We start from the raw sequence: 23,212 nt of genomic DNA on the forward strand, positions 1-23,212 counted from the left end.
TATTGATCCTTCTATTATTCAACTTTGTGCTGGTCTGTATTTGTCTTTTTTTCCCTCCTTATCTCATCTTCCAATTTGACCCATTACATGCGTTATCAGCATAAAGACTATGACTGCCCACTACATGTATTCATTTAAACTGATTTTCTTCCTGGCAGATATGCTCACATGTTAATAGGCAGAATGTGTAAAGTGACCAGAACCATCAAAACACTTGGTGTTTTATTTTAATAAAAGTTTTGAAATCATATCTTGACAACATATGGATCTGCTCATGTGGTGCAGGAGTCCCCTCACGGCCACAAGCACCGGTGAAGACGCTCCAGATCACACGCGACTCGGCCACCATCCAATGGCAGCCCCCCACCTCCGACGGCGGCTCCCCTCTCACTGGCTACGTTGTTGAACGCCGCGAGGACGGCCACCGTGGCTGGATGTATTGCGGCCGCACTGACGCTGATGTTACCATCCAGACCAGTGCTGCCCTGACCGAGAACACGCAGTACTACTACCGCATCTACGCAGAGAACAAGTACGGACGCAGCGAGCCGCTGGAGTCCGAGTTCCCTGTGGTGCCCAAGCGCGTGTTCGGTGAGTACACATTTTTGTCTTACACACTGGGTTTTGTTGTTGTTGTTTGGGGTGAAGTGGGTGAAGACTTTCATGGACAAAGCCCAAAGTAGATAGTCTGATAGTTTTCCAGCATTGTACCAGGGGGGGATTTAACAGATCTGCAGTGGTGTTTTTGGGGTGTATTTGACCTTTCCCTGAAAAGTGTAGATTTTAGTGCAGTCCGTGTATTTTTCTGTTGGATTTAACAAAGGGGGTGTGAGGGCTTTAAAGCTCTGTCTCGTAGTGGCCACTTTCCTGCATAGAGGCTGTTGTAGCACTCGTTAACAGACACACAAATTAATGTTTGGTAGCCCTTCAGATGATAACTTTGATTTGTCATCACATAATTATCTGGTATGATGTATTGAGTGAGTAGGTACAGGGGGTGTAGTTCAGTACTGAGAGATTGTATTATTTGTTTTATATGCTGTTCTTGTTTGCATTCCAAACACACACAACAACATCAGGACAATTCCCTTACCCACATCCCCAAAGCAGCCCCCTCCCTCGGAGAAACAAACAACAACACCCAAAAAGCAACGAAAACAACAGCCAAATATATTATAACAATGACAAACAGAAGCAAGTACATTGAAGAAAATCAGCTCTGGTTGTCATCACATCTCCATTTCAGAACTTGGGATAGATGAACCTGCTAAAGCCGCTGTAGTTTTCTCACAGTATCTTTACAGTACTGAATGTTTCAACTTGTATGTCTGGTACAAACAAGAACATTTGAAAAACCTCTTGATATCAAACTGAAAATAGTTTCTGGGCAGCCACAGTAGTGGAATTTTATTTCCAAATTAAGGGAAGCTGAAATGAGCTGAAAATACTTTACTGCATGTTAGTTTACATGCTTTCCTCTTACCGTGTGTGTGTCCTTTTCTTCTCAACCATAATATTGTTCTGTTGTTTTTGGCTCACGTAAGTGTAGCCTATGCGATGATAAACTTTGTCTGTCTGTGCGTGCGTGCGTGCGTGCGTGCGTGCGTATGTATGTATGTGTGTATGTCTGTGGTAGAAACTTTAACATTTCCGAGTCTATGGATTACGTCAGTCTCGGTCAAAAGTGTTCGACGTGTGTGATAGAAACTATTTGAAGACGTCACAGTATGACGTAAGAGGGTTAGACGTCACGCAAAGGAATTACTGAAAGTCTCGGTCATTGTTATTGTGAGCGGGCCGAGACTTCTTGGCAGATCCAGGGTCTCGCTTTCTTGCATAGTTTCACCTATGCTTACTGTGTGTGTGTGTGTGTGTGTGTGTGTGTGTGTGTGTGTGTGTGTGTGTGTGTGTGTGTATGTGTGACGGAGTGATTGAGTTTGTGTTACTGTTTGTCGATTTCTTACGTGAGCCTTGAAGGCTTCGCCTCTTGTTTTGCTTGTAGTATATTTCTGTTGAACATAACATAGTGTCTAGATATCCTTTTCCAGCTAACCATTGGATTAACCCTTTATGACTAAACTTGTGTTTGCATTTTAGTTACAGTAAAGCATTGTAAATATGTTTTCTGCAATAACACTTTCAAATAAGATTTGTAGAGCCAGACACCTCCTTCATTATTTGTGTAAGCATGATTATGAACTGCTTATTTTGATATGCATGTAGTATAATGAAATCTTAAAAACTTTTACTGCCCAATACTTGGTTCAAAATGGTACAGTTAATCGATCATCAATCTTTTTTATTCAGTCATTTTAATCCTGGACACTACGACATGTTCTGTCATTTATTTATAATGGATGCATGGTTCTTGGTGACAGAAATGACAACATTTATGTTTGCAAATGAAATGTTAAAACCTTTACAGGGTTGGCTTTATAATACATTTGCAATTACCTCTTTAAAAAAGGAGATCAAGGTTTAAAGCAAGAAGAAACCTTCTATCATAATCATGCAGTTGGAATTGCTACATTTTGTATTTGAAATTCTTTAAATTTGTGAATGTTGTTTTTGATAATATTTATGTAAGTGACAGTGTGTGATGTTGCACAGTTAACATTCCACTTATTAGCACTGCAAAGGTCTCGGAAAAATTGCATAGCAAAATCAAAAGTGGAACATACGAATTCATCATGACAGTTTCTGTTTGAAAAACTGACCTCAGCTGAAATCTCAATAAACAGCAGGATCTGAATATCCTCTTTTAAAAGATTGACAAATGTGCCAACAGAGTTCACAATTTGATATAATGAGAAGTGAATTTGCCAATATTGCAGACAGCATCACACATTGTAGCTTTATAGATATCTGTTCAGCGATATCTGTTTCACTTTCTTGACGTTCATGGCTGATGACTAACACATAACACCTGCACTGTTTGCAGAGTACGCAGGGTCAGCCTGGTTTAAAGAAGCTAACCTCGAGCCATTCATCGATGTCTATCTAACACAGAATATCATGCGATACGAATACTTTTTCCGCGTGTATGCTGATAACCCACTAAGTTGTGTCTGGGACTCCATTGACTTGTCGTCCATTGAGGGAAGATTTTAATGAGGATGACCTCAGGACCACGGAAATCGGCTGTTGATAAAGCCATAACGACACCTCAATTGTACATGTTAAAGCTTTTGTTGTATCCTAACCCTAACTTGCTAATGCTGGAGAATACTTATGTTTACAGTTCTCAAGACATTCTGTGCAATTAACTCCTCGGTGTTGTTGCTAAACCCTTTTTTGTGTTTGTGTCATGTAACCTGTTGATGACCATGGAAATTAAAGTTTTGTTGTTTTCCATGAGAAGTAATGTTATGGTGGTCGAAATCATGGAGTGTGCAGTTAAATATTTCTAGATGTGTTTTCTGTCAGCTTGTGTTTTTTTGGGCCTTCTTTGTTATTTAACACGATATCATCCTCAGGTTATTTTTTTCTTGATTAACCAGTTTTCTTGAAGTAATATGTTATACTTTACTATGCTGTTTTTCTTTTTCTGGATTAACAAGTTTTCTCTGTGTAACATTTATACTCTGTTGTGCTATGTGGACTATTTGATTAAGAAGCAGTGGGAATGACATTAGTAAGCTCAATAAGAAGGAATTGTTGCAAATGTCATCAACTACGTTTAAAGTTTTAACTTATTTTTGCAGTAACTGCATGAGCAAAGGTGCTAAAGCACTGTGCTGTACAGTTAGATTAGTGTACCTTAATTTCTAGCAATTCATAGCTGCTTGTTACATAGTCATTTGTTCTTCTTCTTTCCCTAGTTGACTGGCCATTTTCAGCTCATTTCAGCTTGTTTATATTTCAGCGTGAAGAAAGAAAAAAACATGTAAATGGAAAAATACAAATACAAAACAAAAAAAGTTTGGAAGAAAAAATCCAAAGACAGCTACCAGAAATAATACGGAGAAAAAGCAATTACTTGACAAGGTCTTGAATCGGTTAGCCCTAAAAACGAACATAACTAACATGGTTCAAGTTTGTCTTTCGATGTCTCAAATTGCATCCTTCCATTTCTCATAATCCCTGACTGCTAACATTTATCTTTTCTTGTTTATGGGGCGCAATTTGACACAAACTGACCCTCTTTCGTGATACATTTTCGGTTTTTGCTTTTTGTCACAATCCTTTTTGGCGTCTATTAATCATTTGAACAATCTTTAAAAAAAAGTGGTTTTTTTTATAAAGTTAGAAGAAAAATCTTTGTCATTCCTGCTGCTTCAAATGTCTTCTTTGCTGTTTCATCCTCAAATTAAACTCAGATTTTATATTGTATGATGAAAGAATTTACCTACAATAATAAGAAACGCATCTTACAATTTATCTGCAAAAATGAAAAAAACTTTGATTGCAACAGAGAAAAGAACAAATGTCCAGCTGAGATTGTGTAACCAAACACAGAAAAAAAACTGCAATCAGAAAAATACTGCATTCAGAAAAATAGTGTATTATGATGAACAGTGTGATAACTCATTCGGTGATGTACATACATGTTAACCCAACTAGTCTGAGCTCTTGACTTGCGGTCTGTTGGACTGGAAAAGTACTGTGATTTTGTTACCTTTCCATAACACCAGTTAGTACCCCCGGTTGATCAATGTGATTTGTTATCCCTACCAAAGAGCAACAGTTGAACACACACATACACCAAATAGAACTTTATGTGATATACACAGTGCAGTGTTGATTAAGAGATGTGGTTAAGATCTCACCCTGTACGTGTTCTAACCCCGTATGATAACTGTTGCTAATAAAGTTATGCAGACTAAACCATGTTTGCTTATTGTTTATCTTCTTGTCTTGTACTGTCTGTGGTGTACCACATGCTAATTCAGGTTGTTTATATGTGATACATGTGGCGTGCTACTAAAAGTATAATCGATTTTCTATTTCAAGTTTAATTTATATGTGATAGGGTGTTACTAAAAGTAAAAGTAATTTTCATTCTCAGTAACTCACAAGAATGCCTAACAAGTGCACAGTGATACAATCAACATCTGTTTGCTCTTGCGAAGGTATCTAAGTTTAATTCATTACTCTCACAGCTCTTTTAAAAATTAGTGAAACGAAGTCTGTTGAAAAAACGTATATGACTAAGTGCCAAAAGGTGCTCACAGAACAGAAGACGACTTTGTTTTACAATAAAAATGTTTCTAAAAACGTGTGTCTGCTGAAAATTGGTGTGTGTGTGGATGAATGTGCGAAGAGATAGTGGACATAATTTCGTGTGTCTGACTTGAACGGTTTTGAAGTTATCTTTGTTTAAAGTCAAAAATAACGCCAAAACCGGCCATCTGAAAAAGGACATCGTGATACCTCGTGTTTTGAATATGCCACAGAAAAATAACAAGAAGCACAAATGAATTGCATTTAGTTTGATTGAATGCCTGAAACATCGCTTTACAGACGAGACCAAACGTCAAATCTAAATCTCGAGAGAATTTTTTTTTTTCGATAACCGAATTTTAAGGTGTCGCACGCAAGATGATTCGTCATCACGGCATACATTTTTCAATCGCAGATATTTACTAAATTTCTTTTTCAAAAACTCTGGAATTGATGTCGACACGTCAAGCGATAACGGTGTATCAAACTGCTGTCTTTCAAGTAATCCAGCAAAGACTGCAGAACTTTTGAACAGCATTTTTGAAAACGATTTGAAAATTTCGTCATATCTTGCGTGCGACAAAATGTTCGGTAATTAACGGTTATTTTCTTTTAAAAACAAAATTTACATGTACAAAGATCTACTTCATTTACGGAACCACGTGACACATTCTGTGTTCAAAATTTGTGAAGAAATCACGAACCACGATTGCGCTATCAAGTGTTGAAATTATGTCGTCAACATCTTTTCAGATCTTGCGTGCGACACCTTCTTGCGTTCAACATAAAATGTCACTACCTTATCGAGTTTAATGGGTAAAACTAACTATTTGTTGTCTTAGTTTAATCTTCTTAATTAAAAGCGTAATAAAACCGAACTTCTAAGATGAATTTTAATTGAGATTAGCGAAAGAGCGGGCACGCAAGTCGACCTTAAAGTAAAAGAATGATAACACGAGCGTTTGTCGTGTTGTCTTGCGTGCAACACATTGTCCAAAAAGGAAAATGTATATTTTTCTCAGACGTTTTTTAAGTTGAAACCTTGAAACTTCACACACATTTGGGGTTTAATCGCCCCCATGCATGGTAAAAGTCTTGTTGACCCTTGTCAGATTTCAAGGTCACGGCTGGGTCACATGTGGTTCAGAAAACGGATGAAACATATTTTTTCAGAGATTTTTGAAGCTAGAACCTTCAAACTTCAAACAACGCTTTTGCTTAATGATTGTTCAACATGGAGAATTCAAGGTTGATCCTTGAGAAATGTGAAGGTCACAGCAGGGTCTCGTGTGGGTAAAAAAAAAAAACATAACCTTTTTCTCAGAGTTTTTCAAAGCAAGAACCTTGAAAGTTCACATCTTTGGGCTTAATAGCCTCCATACACGGTTAAAGTCTTGTTGACCTTTGTCGAATCTCAAGGTCACATGGGCAAATCAAAAACACGAAAATGCATCATTATCTCAGTTGTTTTTAAAGGGAGAGCCTTCAAACATCACACAACTCTCAACTCCGACTTAAAGAAGTTAAGGTAGATCCTTGTCACATGTCAAGGTCACAGAAAGGTCTCGTACGGGTAAAGCAAACAAAACAAACAGATAATATTCATTTTTTCAGCTTTGTTGTTAGCTAGAATAGAGGCACATGCCACCATTCCATTCAACATGACTCATAGAAATGTATGATGTATGACGTAATTGCATTGTGTGTAATGACGCGGCTGCATCTGTAGTTATTCCAGCCTTTGAAGAAATGGCGTTTTTCCTTGCTTGGACACATTTTTCCTTTTCTTGGATGTTTCCGGAGTTTGGGTGAGTTTGGTGTATATGGTTGAACACAATTTAAAATTTGCATAAAAGTGTATTAAAATAAACAGTGGTAGCCAGTCTCATCTGTTGTGTCGACAATTTAATCTCTTTTGTGTGACCTCAACTTGACCCCTCTGAATGCTCTCAATCATGGAAATTGACCACACTTTGATTATAACCAAACAACATCAAAACTTTGGAATGTGTGAAGTTTCAAAGGTGTTGCTTAAAAGGCGTTCGTGAAAATGACAATTGTATGTGTCTGACTTCAATGCGACCCCGCTGCGACCTTGACGTTTGATTTTATCAACCAGACTTTCATCATGTGTGAATGACTTCAAACACTATAAAACTAGTTGAAGAAATTGACAATTTTTCAAAGTTTAAGCCAGATGGCACTGCTGTGACCTTGAAATTTGACAAACATTAACCAGGCGGTCACCTTTTTTAGAAAATATCCTTAAAGGATCTTTAACCTCACTGTGACCTTGGAATTTGATGAGGTTTAATTTAACTTGCGTAGTGTGCCAAGTTTCAAGGCCCTAGCTTCAAAAACATATGAGAAAACCTCATTGAAAAATGTATATGTTTGACCTCAACGCGACCCTGCTGTGACCTTGACTTTTTCAACCAGACTTTAATCGTGTGTGAACATTATACACTAGAACTGTGTGTATTTTCAAAGCTCGTGCTATAAACGCGCTGAATAAATTGAAAATATTCCACATTTGGACCAGATGTGACCCCGCTGTGACCTTGAACTTTGACAAAGATTAACAAGCAGGTCACTTTTAATGAGGTTTTATAAAAATGCTGAAAGTATGTGAAGTGTGTAAAGTCTAACTGATCTAGTATTAAAACATGTAAGACGTGACAACGACAATTTTCCAGTTTGCAAAGGAAATTTAACCTCGCTGTGACCTTGAAATTCAATGTTGTTTAATGTGATGTGCACCATACCTGGAGGTCATTATACTTTGGTTGTGTGCCAAGTTTCAAAGCCCTAGCTTTAAAAACGTGCGAGATAACCTTAATGCTATGACTCAGTGCCGTTTTGAATGATATAACGAACAAAATTATCGTTATTTGTAAAATCATTTGGGTAAATTTATCTTTTCTTTTCGTAATTGGGTTCCAGCATCTGTTGTCTTAACAAAAATCACAATATCAGTCGTGTTTGTCAACTTTTATTTTTTAGCCCCTTTGTCCGCTTTTCGTGCGCACCTTTTGGCACTTAGTCATATGCATATTACCAACTCATAAGAAGAAAAGGGAAATAAGTAAGTTATTCTTGGTAATCAGGCTGGAGGACAGAAGACTTGTAGACATAAACAGATCTGTTCCATACATACACAGCTACATACATTGACCAGATGCAGTCGAGTACAAACTCATATTATTAAGCCCATTCAAATCCTTAGCGTGTTGTAGACCAACAAACAGACCAATTCTGTGTTGTGTGTTTTGTCTTGAAGTGTTGTTGTTGTTGTTTTAACATGCATATGGCATTTTCAAGCAAAGTGAATGTGCACCTATGCACACATACTTGATATGGATATCACAGCACACGTGTGCACGCCTACATGGACATATGAAAACACAAATGGTTACAATTAAATCAACTAAATATACAGAAATATCTTCCTTCACTAACTCACTGATGCACATACGAATGTACCAACTTACCCACTAACATAAAACAAAATGTTTGCACCACAAGAACAGTACATGCTGACCCCTTTGACCACCAACATGCAAATCAAACTATCAGCACCAAATGCTCACTCACAAACCAAGCAACAACATCACACATCAAGAACAATTTTTACCAACAACATCACACATCAAGAACAAATTCTTTCCACTTCAATAAACTACAGGCAACCTATCTGCATCAGATACAAAAATGCATACACCCAACCAATTACTCAACCAAAGCCTATCCAACACAATCAAATTACTATAACCAAAAACTCTGACCCTTACAAATCACCCACAGCCAAAACCATCAGCTCAATATAATGCTCAGTCATGCATCAACCAATTATGACCCAAAGCCTAACCAAAGTACATCACCACATGACTATAACCATAACTTCTGACTCTTCCAAACAACACACTGGTAAACCCATCAGCTCCAAACACTCAGTCACGCACCAAGGAATGATACACTCACAGACGAACCAATATACAGACATCACATGACTATAACCAAAAGTTCTGACCCATCACATGACTATAACCCAAAGTTCTGACCCCTCCAAACCACCCACAGGCAAACCGTCAGCGCCAGAAAACCTGAGAGCAGAGAACATCGACAAAGACTCGCTCAATCTGGCCTGGTCAGCTCCTCTCGATGACGACGGATCCATCCAGCGATACATCATCGAGAAACGCAGGGCAGACTCCAGAGACTGGGAACCTGTGACGGACGTCTCCGGTCGCACCAAGTTCTACCCGGTGAAGAACCTGCCCCCTGGTGGCTCCTTCTACTTCCGAGTCAGGGCAGAGAACCCTGCTGGGCTCAGTGAGCCTGCAGAGTTGTCTTTCCCTGTGGAACTCAAGTCCAAGAAAGGTGGGTGTGGTCATGTTTTGTTGTGTAGTGTAGTTGCATTGGTTTGCTTCCTTCTGTTAGTGTTTGAGTGAAGTAATAAGTAATAACGCTTGTCTATTTTATTTCCTTTTTTTTCTTTTCTTTTTGGCATGAGGCTTTTGTGTGTGTGTTCTTCTCTGCTCTGAAATAATGTTATGATTCAAAATCAAATGCCCTGCATGTTTTTATATCAGATGAGATATAAAACAAAAAGACATTTGGCATGGTAGAACAAATGTAAAATAACTAGACACTACTAAAGAAAGTTAGTGTTCTTGTGTAAAAATGATGTAGAAGTACACAGAAAAGTTGTAGAGTGCATGAGTGAGTGAGCGCATGACACTAAGCTGTCTGATTTCTACATGACTGCATCTTATCTGATCTTATTTTGTTTGCTGTTTTTCAGGTTTGCTTTTGATTTCTTTTCTTCTTGCAGCATACGCATAACAAATGAGTCGTTGTGCAGTGTTTGCCTTGTTTTTGTTTACTATTATTGGCAATATTTGTAGCTTGAAATTTGGAATGATTGATTGTGTAGTACATGTATCAGATTTTGTGTGTGTTTGCATATTTTTTACAATTTTTGTTGTTGACTTAGATTTTGACTTTTTGTGTGTTGATTGAATTTGGATTTTGTTGTGATTTTTGTTTTGATGCATCCATACCAGTGTGTTTGAACTCAGATATACTGTAATACCGTCTGCATGTTATTATTTACTACAGTTTTCCCATTACATTTTTCATTTTTGACATCACAATGTATTTTATACTATTAATTCATTGTGCCCACACATGTTGTTCCTTCATGTTTTGCGTATTATCATGCATGTACAGCTTTTTTTGTAAACCTTCATTGCTGATATGTATTTGATCATGCTGTTCTATTATGTCATCCAATTTTTGTTTCAATGTGAAAAAATGTTGAAATGTTAATGTAGCTGTTCTTTTTATTTCTAATTCCGTCAGAGGCTTACCTTCTTTTTCATAGTTAGTTACAAGTTACTGTAAGATGATGTCATTTTATCAGCTTAGGTTTAAAGTTTTCATTCTGAGTAAATTCAATATTTTTGATATTAAACAATAGAAACCTTCATATTGTTACAAAGAAATGATTTAACATTGGTTTTTTTTAAAAAGTGAATGTTTAGATGCTTAATTTTATGTTTCATTCTGAGCGCAACAAAGGCAGTTTAAATCTTGATTCTGAACATCCGCTGAAGTCTAAATATGTAAACCACATAAAAAAAGAACCATCAACTAATCTTTTCCTCTCATTCCCTTGCACCCCCCCTCGATTCACTCATTTACAGAGAAACCCAGAGCACCAAAGAAGGCACCAGTCATCGTGGAACTGGGTGACGACTTTGTGGACCTTTCATGGAGTCCGCCCGAATCCGACGGTGGATCACCCATCACCGGGTATATGCTGGAGCGTGCGGACATCAGCGGTCGCTCATGGCTGCCGGTGAACAAGGACCCCATCTCCGACACCTGCTACAGGGTCAAGGGGCTGAAGGTGGGACTGCAGTACGAGTTCAGAGTGCGAGCAATCAACTCCATCGGCACTGGAGAACCGTCGCCTACCTCCGAACCCTTCATCTGCGGCCATGCCATATGTAAGACATTCCAGTTGTTTTCCTTTCTGTGTCATGGTTGAACAGGGAATTCCCCTTTTGACAGACAGACACACGCGTACGCATGCACACACATGCACGCACACGTATGGATATGCATGTACTATGTTTATGTGTATGTGCGTAGTGTCTGTTTCTGTTTCTGTTGTTTGCCATGTTTCTGGCAAGTGTTTGTACCTGTGGACAGTACACAAGACAGTCTTATTTTTATTCCAACCAGCTATGGAAGCACCCAAGTTCATCGGTGTGTTCAACGATTTGGCAGTGCCCTATGGGGAAGAAGCCTGCTTTGTTTGCCAGGTGGTCGCACTGCCCACACCTGAAATTTCATGGTGAGTAAAATCATTCATTCATTCATCCCTTTGTTAGATTATTTACAGGTTGCTGCTGATGAAAAGTTGTATTAATTTAGATTTACCAAGCACAATGTTATTTTGCATATAGCCCCTTAACTACCGAAAGAAAACGAAAGTGAAACTAGAGTTATACCCCAGAGTGACCGCCCTTTGCGGGTGGCGCTAGTAGTGCTTGGCGCCAAGCACGCCAGCCGGAATGCAGCACAGGCAACGCGGGCGCGCCACTTATCACTTCACCTCTTTTCGCCGACGTGTACACATCGTCACCATGTAGCAAATGTGCCCACCCCTGAAATTTCATGGTGAATAAAATCTTTGATTTATCCCTCAGATTCTTCACACATTGCTGCTGATTGTTCTGTTGAAAAGTTAATGACTCGCCATTTTGCAAATGGGCCCCATCCCTGAAGCATTCAAGCACATAGGCAGTGATTGTGCTTGCCATTTTATAAGCCGGTGAAATGTAACCTGCACAGAGCCTGCTATCATCAGAAAACCATCATTCAGTTACGCTGATGGGGTCTATGTCGACCAAAAGAGTGGGATTCCCTGCAGGTGGAGTTCCTGTAGGTGGATTCCCTGTATACAGGGAATACCACAGGGTGTAGTTCTTGTAGCGTTTCGCTGATATCGCTGAAAGTCATGTGATGCTTAGCGACATCGGTAGAATTTGATGTTTTCGATCTTTTTTGATATTTTTTAAAAGTTCGAGTATGGTTTGCAAGTTTTATTGAAAAACTCCACCCTGTGGGATTCCACCTACAGGGAATCCCACCATTTTGGTCGACATAGACCCCATTGGCTTCAGTTACAGTGGCAAGTCAAAAAAATGTATCAATGCACTGAATCAGTTGCACTTGCAGGTGGAAAACTTGTGAATGGAAACACAAACTGGAAGGGTTGACTGGTAGACCATTTAGATTTAAAGGGGTAAAATACAGTCAGCCAAAAAGGGGGTGGGGGGCTGTGGCAGGGAGAGAGAGAGGGACAGAGAGGTCACAAAGCGTAACATATTGCAGGCAAATTTTGTTATTTGTTTTCCTCAAATTTGCGCTTTTATGTAATGTCACCTTGAATTATGTCATGAGCTGGTTGCATTCTCCAGGTTCAAGAACTACCGTGAAGTGTACGACGGCAAGAAGACCAGCTTGGAGTCCGATGGTGCCACCTACACCCTGCGTATTCGCAACGTGGACTTCAGCGATGTCGGTGACATTGAATGTCAGGCCAGAAACAGATATGGCGCTGTTTCAATCAGAGCCAAGCTCACTGTTTTGGGTAAGAATGCGCTGTGGTTTTTCTTTGATTGTTTATTCTGGTTGTTTGATTTCTGGCATGTTTTTGTGTTTATTCTGGTTTTTTAATTTGTTACATGTTTTTATATTTTTTTGTGTAATCAACAAATAAAATAAAAAAGATTATGCAGCAATTGAACACATTTCCAGGCAAATGCAGGAAGAATAGCAAACATTTCCAGGTAGATACAGGAAGAATCTACAAGAAAAAGTTTTACTGATAAATTCAGGCAGAATCACAGGCAGAAGATTTTCAGGCGGATGGATACAAGAATAATGAAACCAATTGTTCTGTCCATGCACCAACAGCCCCAGCCCACATCGACCTACCGCCTCACCTGGGCAAAGGTCTGCGCTTCTGCCGCGGCGACACCATCAAGGTGCGCATCCCCATCACAGGCACACCGCCGCCAAAGGTGGAATGGCTGAAGAAGAACAAGCCCCTGTCGCAGGTCAAGGGCCTGGCCCATCGACTGGACATCACCGGCACCCACCTGCACACAACCCTCGTCATCGATGACTGTGTGAAGTCGGACGAGGGTGTTTACACCTTGGTGGTCACTAACGAGCTGGGTTCGTCCTCCGTGGACATCCCCATCGCTGTTGTTGGTGAGTGATTTTTCCATTTCCATTTTCATTACAATGGAACCCCCCTTTAAAGACCTCCACAAAGCTGAGAAAATCAGGTCTTAAAAAGGAGGGTCAGTCTTAAAATGGGGGTACATTTACAGAGGTTGTGAACAGAAAGTCTGAGAAAACAAGGTCTTCAAAAGGGAGGGAGTCTTAAATTGGGGGGTCTTAAAAGGGGGGTTCCACTGTACTTTATTATCCCATAGCTGGGAAATTCGGGTCGCTTCCTCCCAGTGGAAAGCTAGCAGCAGCAAGAGTCGCACTACCCAGTGTTTTTAAGTGTACTCAATCACCTGGACCTGATAATTGAATAATTCATGAGGTAGGCAGTGCTCTTGGGATTTAGCTTACGTACCAGGTTAAGATTTTACACAGACAATCACACATTACAAGACAGACCTCAATCTTGCATTAGTGGTTGTTTTGGTCGAAGTTGCTACTGATGAGGTCATGGTTTCACTGAAGGGGTCAAGCGAAACCACCAACTGAGTGATTTTTCATGTTGTGAATGCTAGTGGAATTTACTTTGTAAACTTCAGTAACATGCAAACACTACATTTTTTAAATGGACAGAACCACGCGATCCAGGCACTGACATTTGTTTCAACATGGTGAAAACTGTTGATTGGATGGTTCTTGCAAATCTTGAGTGAGATCCAAACTCTGCATGTCTCTCATGAACAGAACCACCTAATCCACCGACGGACCTCCTGATCACCAACATCGACAAGCACGCCATCACGCTCGCCTGGGAGCCTCCCACATACGATGGCGGCTCACCCGTCACTGGCTATGTGGTCGAGCGACTTGACCCATCCACGGGCATCTGGCGTTACGCTCTGTCGGTTCCACGCCCTGCCTGCACAATCCATTGCCTGGATGAACACACGGAGCACAAGTTCCGCGTCATGGCGGAGAACATGTTTGGCGTCAGTGAACCCAGCAAACCCTCCATGGCTGCCACTACCAAGGAACCTCTGCCTTTCATCAACTACGAAGACTTTGGTGAGTTTTTCAGTATTTCGTTTCCTCAGTCATTTGTTGGTAAGTTTTCCATAATTTCATTTTCCTTGCAATGTGTTTGGCGATCCTCCAAATTTTAAATGAATATAACCAGCAGAATGGTGTTATTTTATTTTGTAACTGCAATGTCACTGCATAGACAGAATCCTCTTATCAAAGAAAGCACACATCATCTGAAAAAAAATGGATTTTTTCTTTTTCTTTGCCATGAACAGTTGATGGCAACTTCCTTGGCTCACCTGTGGATGTGACAAGAATCCAAGGAGACGTGCTGGGCAAATACATCATCTGTGAGGAACTCGGCAGGTAAGAAGAAAAACAAACTCACTCAAATAGCTAGAATCAGTCAAATCTGGGACCGGTTCACAGGAGCATACAATCAATCAATCCATCAGTATGAAGCTTATATAGCGCGTATTCCGTGGGTACCGTTCTAAGCGCTTGTCGAAGAGTTGTCAACACAGGACTAACAAAGAAACTAACATCTACAGACGGACACGAACCCTATCACACACTAGCAAACCCTGATAAACATACAACAAACAATTGTTTAACAGAGGAGCAACGTTCCTTGTAGACGAGACTAGTTGTAGGAAATAAACACACACACAAATACAAACTCGCAGACACAACTGGTCTACCAGAAAGAGACATAGAGATATCTAGAGGCAGACAGATACACACACACACCAACACACGCAGGCACGCACGCACGGATGCACATGCACACATACACACACACACACACACACACACACACACACACACACACTTACACACACACTTACACACACACACACACATATTTGACTCACCATTTCAAAACTTATTGCACTATCACAACTTTCACCTGTTCTCCAGGGGTGCGTTTGGTGTTGTGTACCGCGCCATCGAGCGAGCCACCACCAAGAACTGGGCGGCCAAGTTCGTGCGTTGCCGTCCAGGCGACAAAGACCTGGTGCGCCGCGAAATCGAGCTGATGAACAGTCTGCACCATCCCAAGCTGCTACAGCTCCATGAGGCCTTCGACCAGACCGGAGAGATGGTCATGATTCTGGAGCTGTGAGTGTTGTTTTTGTTGTCAAAACAGGAGGAAGAGATGATGTTTGGAAATAACTGTCTGGTTTGTATAGGTTGTAAAAGAGTGAATACCCTTGCTTTTAGTGAGGCAAGCTTTCTACAATTGCTCCTTGTTCACATGTTTCAGACACACCCCTCGCTAGTGACTAGCCTATAATGTCACGTGGGAAAGTTTGGATCACTGTTTGTTTGTTCGTTCATGGGCTGAAACTCCCACGGCTTTTACGTGTATGACCGTTTTTACCCCGCCATTTAGGCAGCCATACGCCGCTTTCGGAGGAAGCATGCTGGGTATTTTCGTGTTTCTATAACCCACCGAACTCTGACATGGATTACAGGATCTTTTTCGTGCGCACTTGGTCTTGTGCTTGCGTGTACACACGAAGGGGGATAAGCCACTAGCAGGTCTGCACATAAGTTGACCTGGGAGATCGGAAAAATCTCCACACTTGACCCACCAGGCGGCCGCGGCCGGGATTCGAACCCTCGACCTTCCGATTAAGAGGCCGATGTCTTACCACCCCGCCACAGCGCCCGTCTTTTGCTTTTAGTGAGGCAAGCTTTCTACAATTGCTCCTTGTCCATGTGTTTCAGACACACCCCTCGCTAGTGACTGGCCTATAATGTCACACGGGAAAGTTTGGATCACTGAAAGCAAGAGTATTTACTCTTTCACAACCCATGCAGTTATTTCCAAACATCATCTATTAACAGAGCAAGCCAGTGGAAACAATTAACAGCACAGGTTCCCACAGGTTTTCCTCATTTCATTCCAAGCCCGAACATGAGTACCTCGACTGACACAAATCTGAGACAGTCAGGTCATGAAAGAAAGGGAGTTTTAAAATATAGGTACATTTACAAACATTATGAACCGAAATCTTAGAAAGCAGGGTTAAGTCTGAAATTGGAGGGTCCTAAAAAGGGTTGAAGTGGTTAATAGATCTTTCCACACATGCCCCTTGTCCACGGGGTAGACGCACCCCTCACTTAGTGACTGACCTATAATGTCACATGGGAAAGTTTGTCTCGTGCTCATTAAAAGCAAGATTATTCATTCACTCTTTCACAACCCCATACAAACTCAGCTCGAGTTATTTCCGAACACTGTCTATTGAAGGGAGGGTCTGAAAAAGGGGTGAAAAGAGATGAACTGTGAGGGTCTTAAAAAAAGGGTGAACTGATGAATGTTAGTGTCTGGAAAGGGGAGGTAATAACAAGTTGACTCGCCATGTGCAGGCTGAGTGGAGGTGAGCTGTTTGACAAGCTGGTGGCGGAAGACTACGACCTGAAGGAGAGCGCCTGCATCGACTACATGCGACAGATCTGCCAGGGCGTGCAACACATGCACCGCAACAACATCATCCACCTGGATCTCAAGGTTGGTGGACACAGCAGTTTTCTGAAAATGTTTTTACAATGGTACCTGCAATGTGAGACTCCCCCCGCGGGTTAGGGGGAAGAATTTACCCGATGCTCCCCAGCATGTCGTAAGAGGCGACAAACGGATTCTGTTTCTCTTTTTACCCTTGTTAAGTGTTTCTTGTATAGAATATAGTCAATTTTTGTAAAGATTTTAGTCAAGCTGTATGTAAGAAATGTTAAGTCCTTTGTACTGGAAACTTGCATTCTCCCAGTAAGGTAATATATTGCACTACGTTGCAAGCCTCTGAAGCAAATTTTTGATTAGTGCTTTTGTGAACAAGAAACAATTGACAAGTGGCTCTATTCCATCTCCCCCCTTTCCCCGTCGCGATATAACCTTCGTGGTTGAAAACAACGTTAAACACCAAATAAAGAAAGAAAGAAAGAAAGCAATGTGAAACTCTTCCAATGAGAGAACGCCTCCCATCAAAGGATATTGTCCCTTTGTTAATCATGATGACTAAAACATACCTGTCATGACATGCCACATGCAATGTAGAGACACTTTTGGCTTGTCTCAATGGTGTTCTTTCATCACTGGTACATGTACCACTGTAGTTTTAAATGTTTTATGTTCATCATAGCTTTGAATGGTAGTGTTGTGTTTATGTAAAAATGGTACGCTTAAAATGTTTTGGTGAGTTTTGTCAAATTTACATAAACAGTAAAGATTTGCAGCAACAATTCTTCTCTGTAGTACTGCACATCCAAATGTTTGAGAATTACTTTGTGGTTAATTTGTCACAAAAGCATGTCAAAAGACTGACTGACATTGAAGAGATTGCTGCATGAAATGATAAGTGACATCCATTTTCAATGTAATTTTATGTTAACATTTTTGCCTTACAGCCAGAGAATGTGATGTGCGTGCACAAAGACAGCAACGACGTCAAGATCATCGACTTTGGCCTTGCCCAGCGCCTTGAGGAAGGGAAGCAAGTCAAGGTTCTCTTCGGCACGGCAGAGTTCTGTGCCCCTGAGATCATCAACTTTGAGCCCGTCTCTTTCTCCACTGACATGTGGTCCCTGGGTGTCCTCAGCTATGTGCTGTGAGTTAATTATTCTTGTAATAAATTTTGGTTTTAGATACTTGTACATGCAGCTACAGAAACAGGAATTTATATTATTTAAAGGAAATTGATTGCGTTCATGCCAGCAACTTGGGAAAAATGTTCCAATAATTTATCATTCTTGTTTTTTTATATTTAAAGTACAGTCGAAGGTGTTGTGTGTTTTTACACAGAAAGACCGACGGACGGAAAAACATACACACGTACGCCAACATGCATGATCTGGCATTATGTTTGTGTCTGGGTATCACAGTTGTTCCCCTTGTTCGAACAGCTTGGAGGAAGTGGTTGGTCAGAGGGACATGTGGGTTTTAGGAAAGCTGTATTTTCACGTCTGCTATTGACAACAATGGTGTTTGGCAAAGCAAAGCTTCATGGGCAATTTGCTTTGCCTAAACTCGCACCTGTTTACCTACCTTTCTTGTTTTTTTATTCTGAATTTTTAAACGTCAGCAGTCTATGTGTTTTTTGATTTTTGCCCCTGTTTTGACTGCCTTCTTTTCCCAAAGTTGAGTATGGTTTGCATTTCAGCACCCTTTTTGATTTGTTTTACCACATTGTTGCAGGCTGAGTGGTTACTCCCCATTCGTGGGTGAAGAACAGCGTGAGACGTTCGCGCTGGTGAACAACGCAGACTACGACTTTGATGACGACACCTGGGACAATGTGTCCGCTGATGCCAAGGACTTCATCAAGCGTCTGCTCATCAAGGACAAGAAGTGAGTTTCTGTTTTTCACTCTTACTAAACAAGATGTAGGGCGATGGAGAATGGCTTGGGTACTTTGACTGAGGTGTGAAGCAAGTTACAGTTTTGTACGTTTTGATAATAATATTCACTGACTGTAAACAGCAGCAACAGCAGGAACATCCTTTTTTCCTCTTACTAGGTAGTACAAGTTTACTTTTGTGATGCTATGCGTTTTCATACAAGCTCTGCTAAGACTCAGTGGTATTGATAATGTTGAGAGATGTTAGACTGAATTTAAGAGGAAATTATAAGTATTATGTAGTTACTGAGACTCAACCTAAGACGACCATTACTCAGAAGAAAAGTCTTGAACAGCACAGATGCTTCGTGGCAAGCTTTCAAGTTGCGTTTTTTCTCGGGCATGACAACAATAAGATTGAGAAGTAAAAACAACAACACCAGAAAATCCGTAGAGGTGAAATGTGGCATCTGCACACACTAGGGATCAACATGCAAGAAAAACACTGCGATGTTAAAGCGCATCCAAAACATCCTCCTTTTTGACTCACAAAACACAGCACGCACATCACAACTGAACACACTGAGTCACACAGACACACTTGAAAACTTGGCAAGAGGCAGACACACTAAGGTGGGGTGTTATTTTGCTACCCCTGTTCCCCAGTGCTGCTAGGTAACGTAGCATGTGATACTGTTTACCCATGGTAAAGATCAGAGGTAACTGGCACAGGCAGCTGAGGACAGATTGAACTCTGATGTGATCAGTGGCAAAGATCGTGTGAAGCATCAGATGCAATAACAAGCAGACTGCATAGAGACTAGCGCAGTAAACAAGAACAGTACCGTACCACCTCTAAGCTCAGTTCATCTTCTTCCCATTCCACTTGCTGTATATTGGAGGAGAACCTGGGATGTTGTGTGTAGATTTTCTTTTAAATGTAAAATTTTTGCATAGGTATACATTTCAAACCCTGAGGCAGGTCTGGAGTAAATTACGAACAAAGGAAGTAGGAGATGGAGTAGCATAGCTTTATTTGCCCAAGGGCTAACTCTTAGATTTTTAGAGGCAAAAAAGTACTTAAAATGTACATCCTGTAATCACGTGTGTTTTTGAGTTAAGTTGACCTTACAGCAAGGACATGGACACTTCAGAGTCCCTAATCTGGAGAATTATATTTCCACTCGCTCAGATTTGTTGATCGTCTGTAGTACGAGTAGGACCTTTGTCAGAAAGGTCATGGCATTTTGTAGTCTGAAAGTTCTTGGAGAACGCCGGGCCAGTTTAGTGTAGCAAGGTTGGTAATAATATTGGGAGTAATTGTGCATCATTTGCTTACAATGCAATTCTGTAGCACACGTGATATGAGACCCATTAACAGATGACTTCTTTTCCATGAACACACAACCACACATTGTGATCAAACTTGGGGGCCAAAGCCTGCTCTCATGGAAATTCCTCTGACAGTTTAGTTTCTTACAGTTTTGATTTAGACAACGATACTTCAGATACAACATACATGTGAACTCATATTGATGACTATGGTTTTCGAGGATCCAAAGTATGCATCATATTTTTGTCTGTCTTCTTAATGTTGAGTAATTAAATTCGTGTGTGAAGGTTTACTTTTGTTGTTGCTGATTTTGAAAAAAAGATGATAATTATGGTGATATACTTTTTTTTAGGTGTCAAGTCGTTAATGTGTATTTTTATGTGCATCACATTTTCTTTTCTTCTGATTTCTTGTTAATTTTCTGCATGCAGAAGCAGCATCACAATTGTTATTGAAAATTTCAGGCAGAGGATGACAATTGATGAAGCACTTGCTCACCCATGGCTGAATGTGAGTATCCACAAACTTTTGTTGTTGAGCGATGTATATGTGATCATTTTCTCTCCTCGATTCAAACATTATTGATTCATTTTAATCCCTTCTTTGATACAGTGAAGAGAAAAGAACATTTTGTTGAATTATATATGTTCCTATGTTCTCACCTCAGTACAATATTTTCTGAAACCAATACTCTTTTTCTATACATCTGCACATTTTTCACCAAACGTTTCTTTTAAAAGTTCCAAATATTGATTTGAAATAAGTTGATATCTGTTATGTTTCTTGAATTCATATGTATCTGTTAAAACAATTCTGGCTTTTTAAAAACTAAATGAAATGCAGTTTGCCAGTAAAACCTCAGGTCTAAAACTGGGGAAGAATAGTTATGACAACATTGTGGAATGTTCAGTTCGTTTTGTTTATTGCTTGTACATTTATCCTACATCTTGCATGAATATTTCCAAATATGTATTTTTTCACCTAAAGTAAATCATCTTCATTAGCATGTTCTAATTGTGTTTATTACATTTTTATTAAGCTAAGAGTTGTATCTAGTCTACATGAGATACTGACATTGCTGTTTCAAGTTGATTAAAGGCAAAGGATATAAATACAACACATATATATGCATGATGATTTTTCAAAGCAATCGAAACATCGAAAGAATAAATAAATAACAAGGCATTCTATAATCTACAACAGAAACATCCATCATCATTTTGTGTCAACAAATACATCTTTTAATTAACACACAATAGTCATCGGATTCATTTGAGTGAATATTACTTCAAAAAGCCTTGCTGCTGCATGAAAATTGTGTAATTTCCATGCTTAGTCATAAAGATACCCCAAATCAACCGTTCATCTTTTTCCACCTGAATGTCACTTGTTACATACAAGTTTTTATTATTATACTTCAGTAGTTTCTTGTGAGCTTTCTGGATAAACTTGAAACAAAAAGACGTTTTTATACCAAATACCTTCATCACATACTTGTCCGTCTTGTATTTCAATCTAAGGAAATATTGAACACTCAACAGGGACTTTTTCTCTCTCTCAGTTTTGCGGAATTATCGGTCAAGCTGAACAGGATTTTAAAGCCAATTGAAACTTACTTAACAAAAATTCAAAAATATTTTTTTGATTCTGAACACTATTAGTCTTTGACAAAAGTCACATTTAACTCATTCGAGGCGCGTCGGAACTGGAATTCCGACATCTGTGTTTAGCGTTGGCTGCGTGCCGGCACTTGAGTTCCGACGGATATCACGAATTTTTAACGGTGTAAACGGTCCTGCTGACCAAGGGAAACAACCCCTGCAATGAACTTCTATCTGTCTACAGTGGTACCATTCACTGTAAACAGTTCCTTCCCTTAAATTGTTGGGATTAATAAAAATTTTGTTGACGGTGTGCGACCCACGTGTTTTGACTTTTCCAAGATGGCGGATCGTTCTGCTGAGACGTAGTAACTTGAAAAGAGTGCTAGAACGTGTTATTCAGTACGGTTCTGATCTTGACCTCAGTGATGATGATAGTGGAGATGATATTTTAGATTCTGGTGACGATTTTGTGCCAATGGACGATCATTTGGGTGATGATTCGGGCAATGCAAGTGTCGATCATGACATTGTGTATGATGAACCCATGACGTAGAAAGTTTTTTTGTTTTGCTTCAAATTGGATATTTTGCGTGGATATGAAGACAACAAAAGGTATGTACTTTCAAATGTTTCATATATTTTCTAAAAGAGTAAGTTTCAAACTTTGCAAAAACATAAGGTATGTAAGGTTATCTTGTGTTGTTGATTTTTAATATTTTTTTCAAAATGGCTCTAAATCGCGCGTTGGCAGGGAACACAGGGGAAATTTAGCTGCGCCTCGAATGAGTTAAATTAATCCATGATGTCAGATAAGATTTTTGGTAGAGAAAGCACAATTTTTGTTTTGTTTTTTGTTTTGTTCCATTGCAAATTAGAAATCCACATTGCAGTAAATAACTAGTCCATCCTAAAATATACTATATAGTACAGTGGTACCTGCGATGAAAGGACACCCTTGAGACCAGCCAAAAGTGTCCCTATATTGCAGGTGGTCTGTCATGACAGGTATACTTTGATGAGGTTAATAAAGAAAGGCACAATAAAAAGTGTCCTTTAGTGTGCGGTTTTCTCCCATCGCAGGTATCACTGTATGAGTAATGATGTGATGTATGAATAATTTGTGCTGCCGTGTTGTTTGTGATTGGCTGACTGAACTGATGCTTGCGTGCTCGTTGCTTCCCCTCTTTACAGCCTGTCCCTGCGGCGGCAATGCTCGATGTTGTCGATGTAAGTATCAGAAACCATTATTCTCATTTAAGACACAAAGGGACATTAGCGCTCCAGTTATCTGAAATGTAGAGACGTAAGCACTCAAAACATGGGTATTTAGAGCGCTTATGTCCCTTGGCTTTTTTAGATCTTGTCATTTTGTCTCATTTGGTAAGGATTTTCATTATTCTCATCATTCCTTCCCAGTTCACCGTTGAAGCTTTGTCCTGCTTTTTGACAATTTCTTCCCAGTTTCCCAGAAAGTTGCTGATGTGGTTGTTTTT

General features: G+C 39.9%; 1 protein-coding gene across 1 annotated transcript in view; it reads left to right on the forward strand.

The window, feature by feature from the left end:
• The window catches only part of LOC138959774 (titin-like), a 533,368-nt gene that overhangs the window by 352,782 nt on the left and 157,374 nt on the right, over positions 1-23,212 (forward strand). Inside the window, exons 247-260 of the mRNA XM_070331384.1 lie at positions 286-591; positions 9,244-9,543; positions 10,872-11,177; positions 11,416-11,527; positions 12,657-12,829; positions 13,156-13,455; positions 14,161-14,481; positions 14,715-14,805; positions 15,361-15,561; positions 16,819-16,960; positions 17,854-18,053; positions 18,641-18,793; positions 20,580-20,625; positions 22,911-22,946. Coding sequence (XP_070187485.1) covers positions 286-591; positions 9,244-9,543; positions 10,872-11,177; positions 11,416-11,527; positions 12,657-12,829; positions 13,156-13,455; positions 14,161-14,481; positions 14,715-14,805; positions 15,361-15,561; positions 16,819-16,960; positions 17,854-18,053; positions 18,641-18,793; positions 20,580-20,625; positions 22,911-22,946 — 2,687 coding nt within the window. The remainder of the gene's footprint in view (positions 1-285; positions 592-9,243; positions 9,544-10,871; positions 11,178-11,415; positions 11,528-12,656; positions 12,830-13,155; positions 13,456-14,160; positions 14,482-14,714; positions 14,806-15,360; positions 15,562-16,818; positions 16,961-17,853; positions 18,054-18,640; positions 18,794-20,579; positions 20,626-22,910; positions 22,947-23,212) is intronic.

The sequence above is a fragment of the Littorina saxatilis genome, linkage group LG2 (genome assembly GCF_037325665.1).
Source record: "Littorina saxatilis isolate snail1 linkage group LG2, US_GU_Lsax_2.0, whole genome shotgun sequence".
NCBI lineage: Eukaryota > Metazoa > Mollusca > Gastropoda > Littorinimorpha > Littorinidae > Littorina > Littorina saxatilis.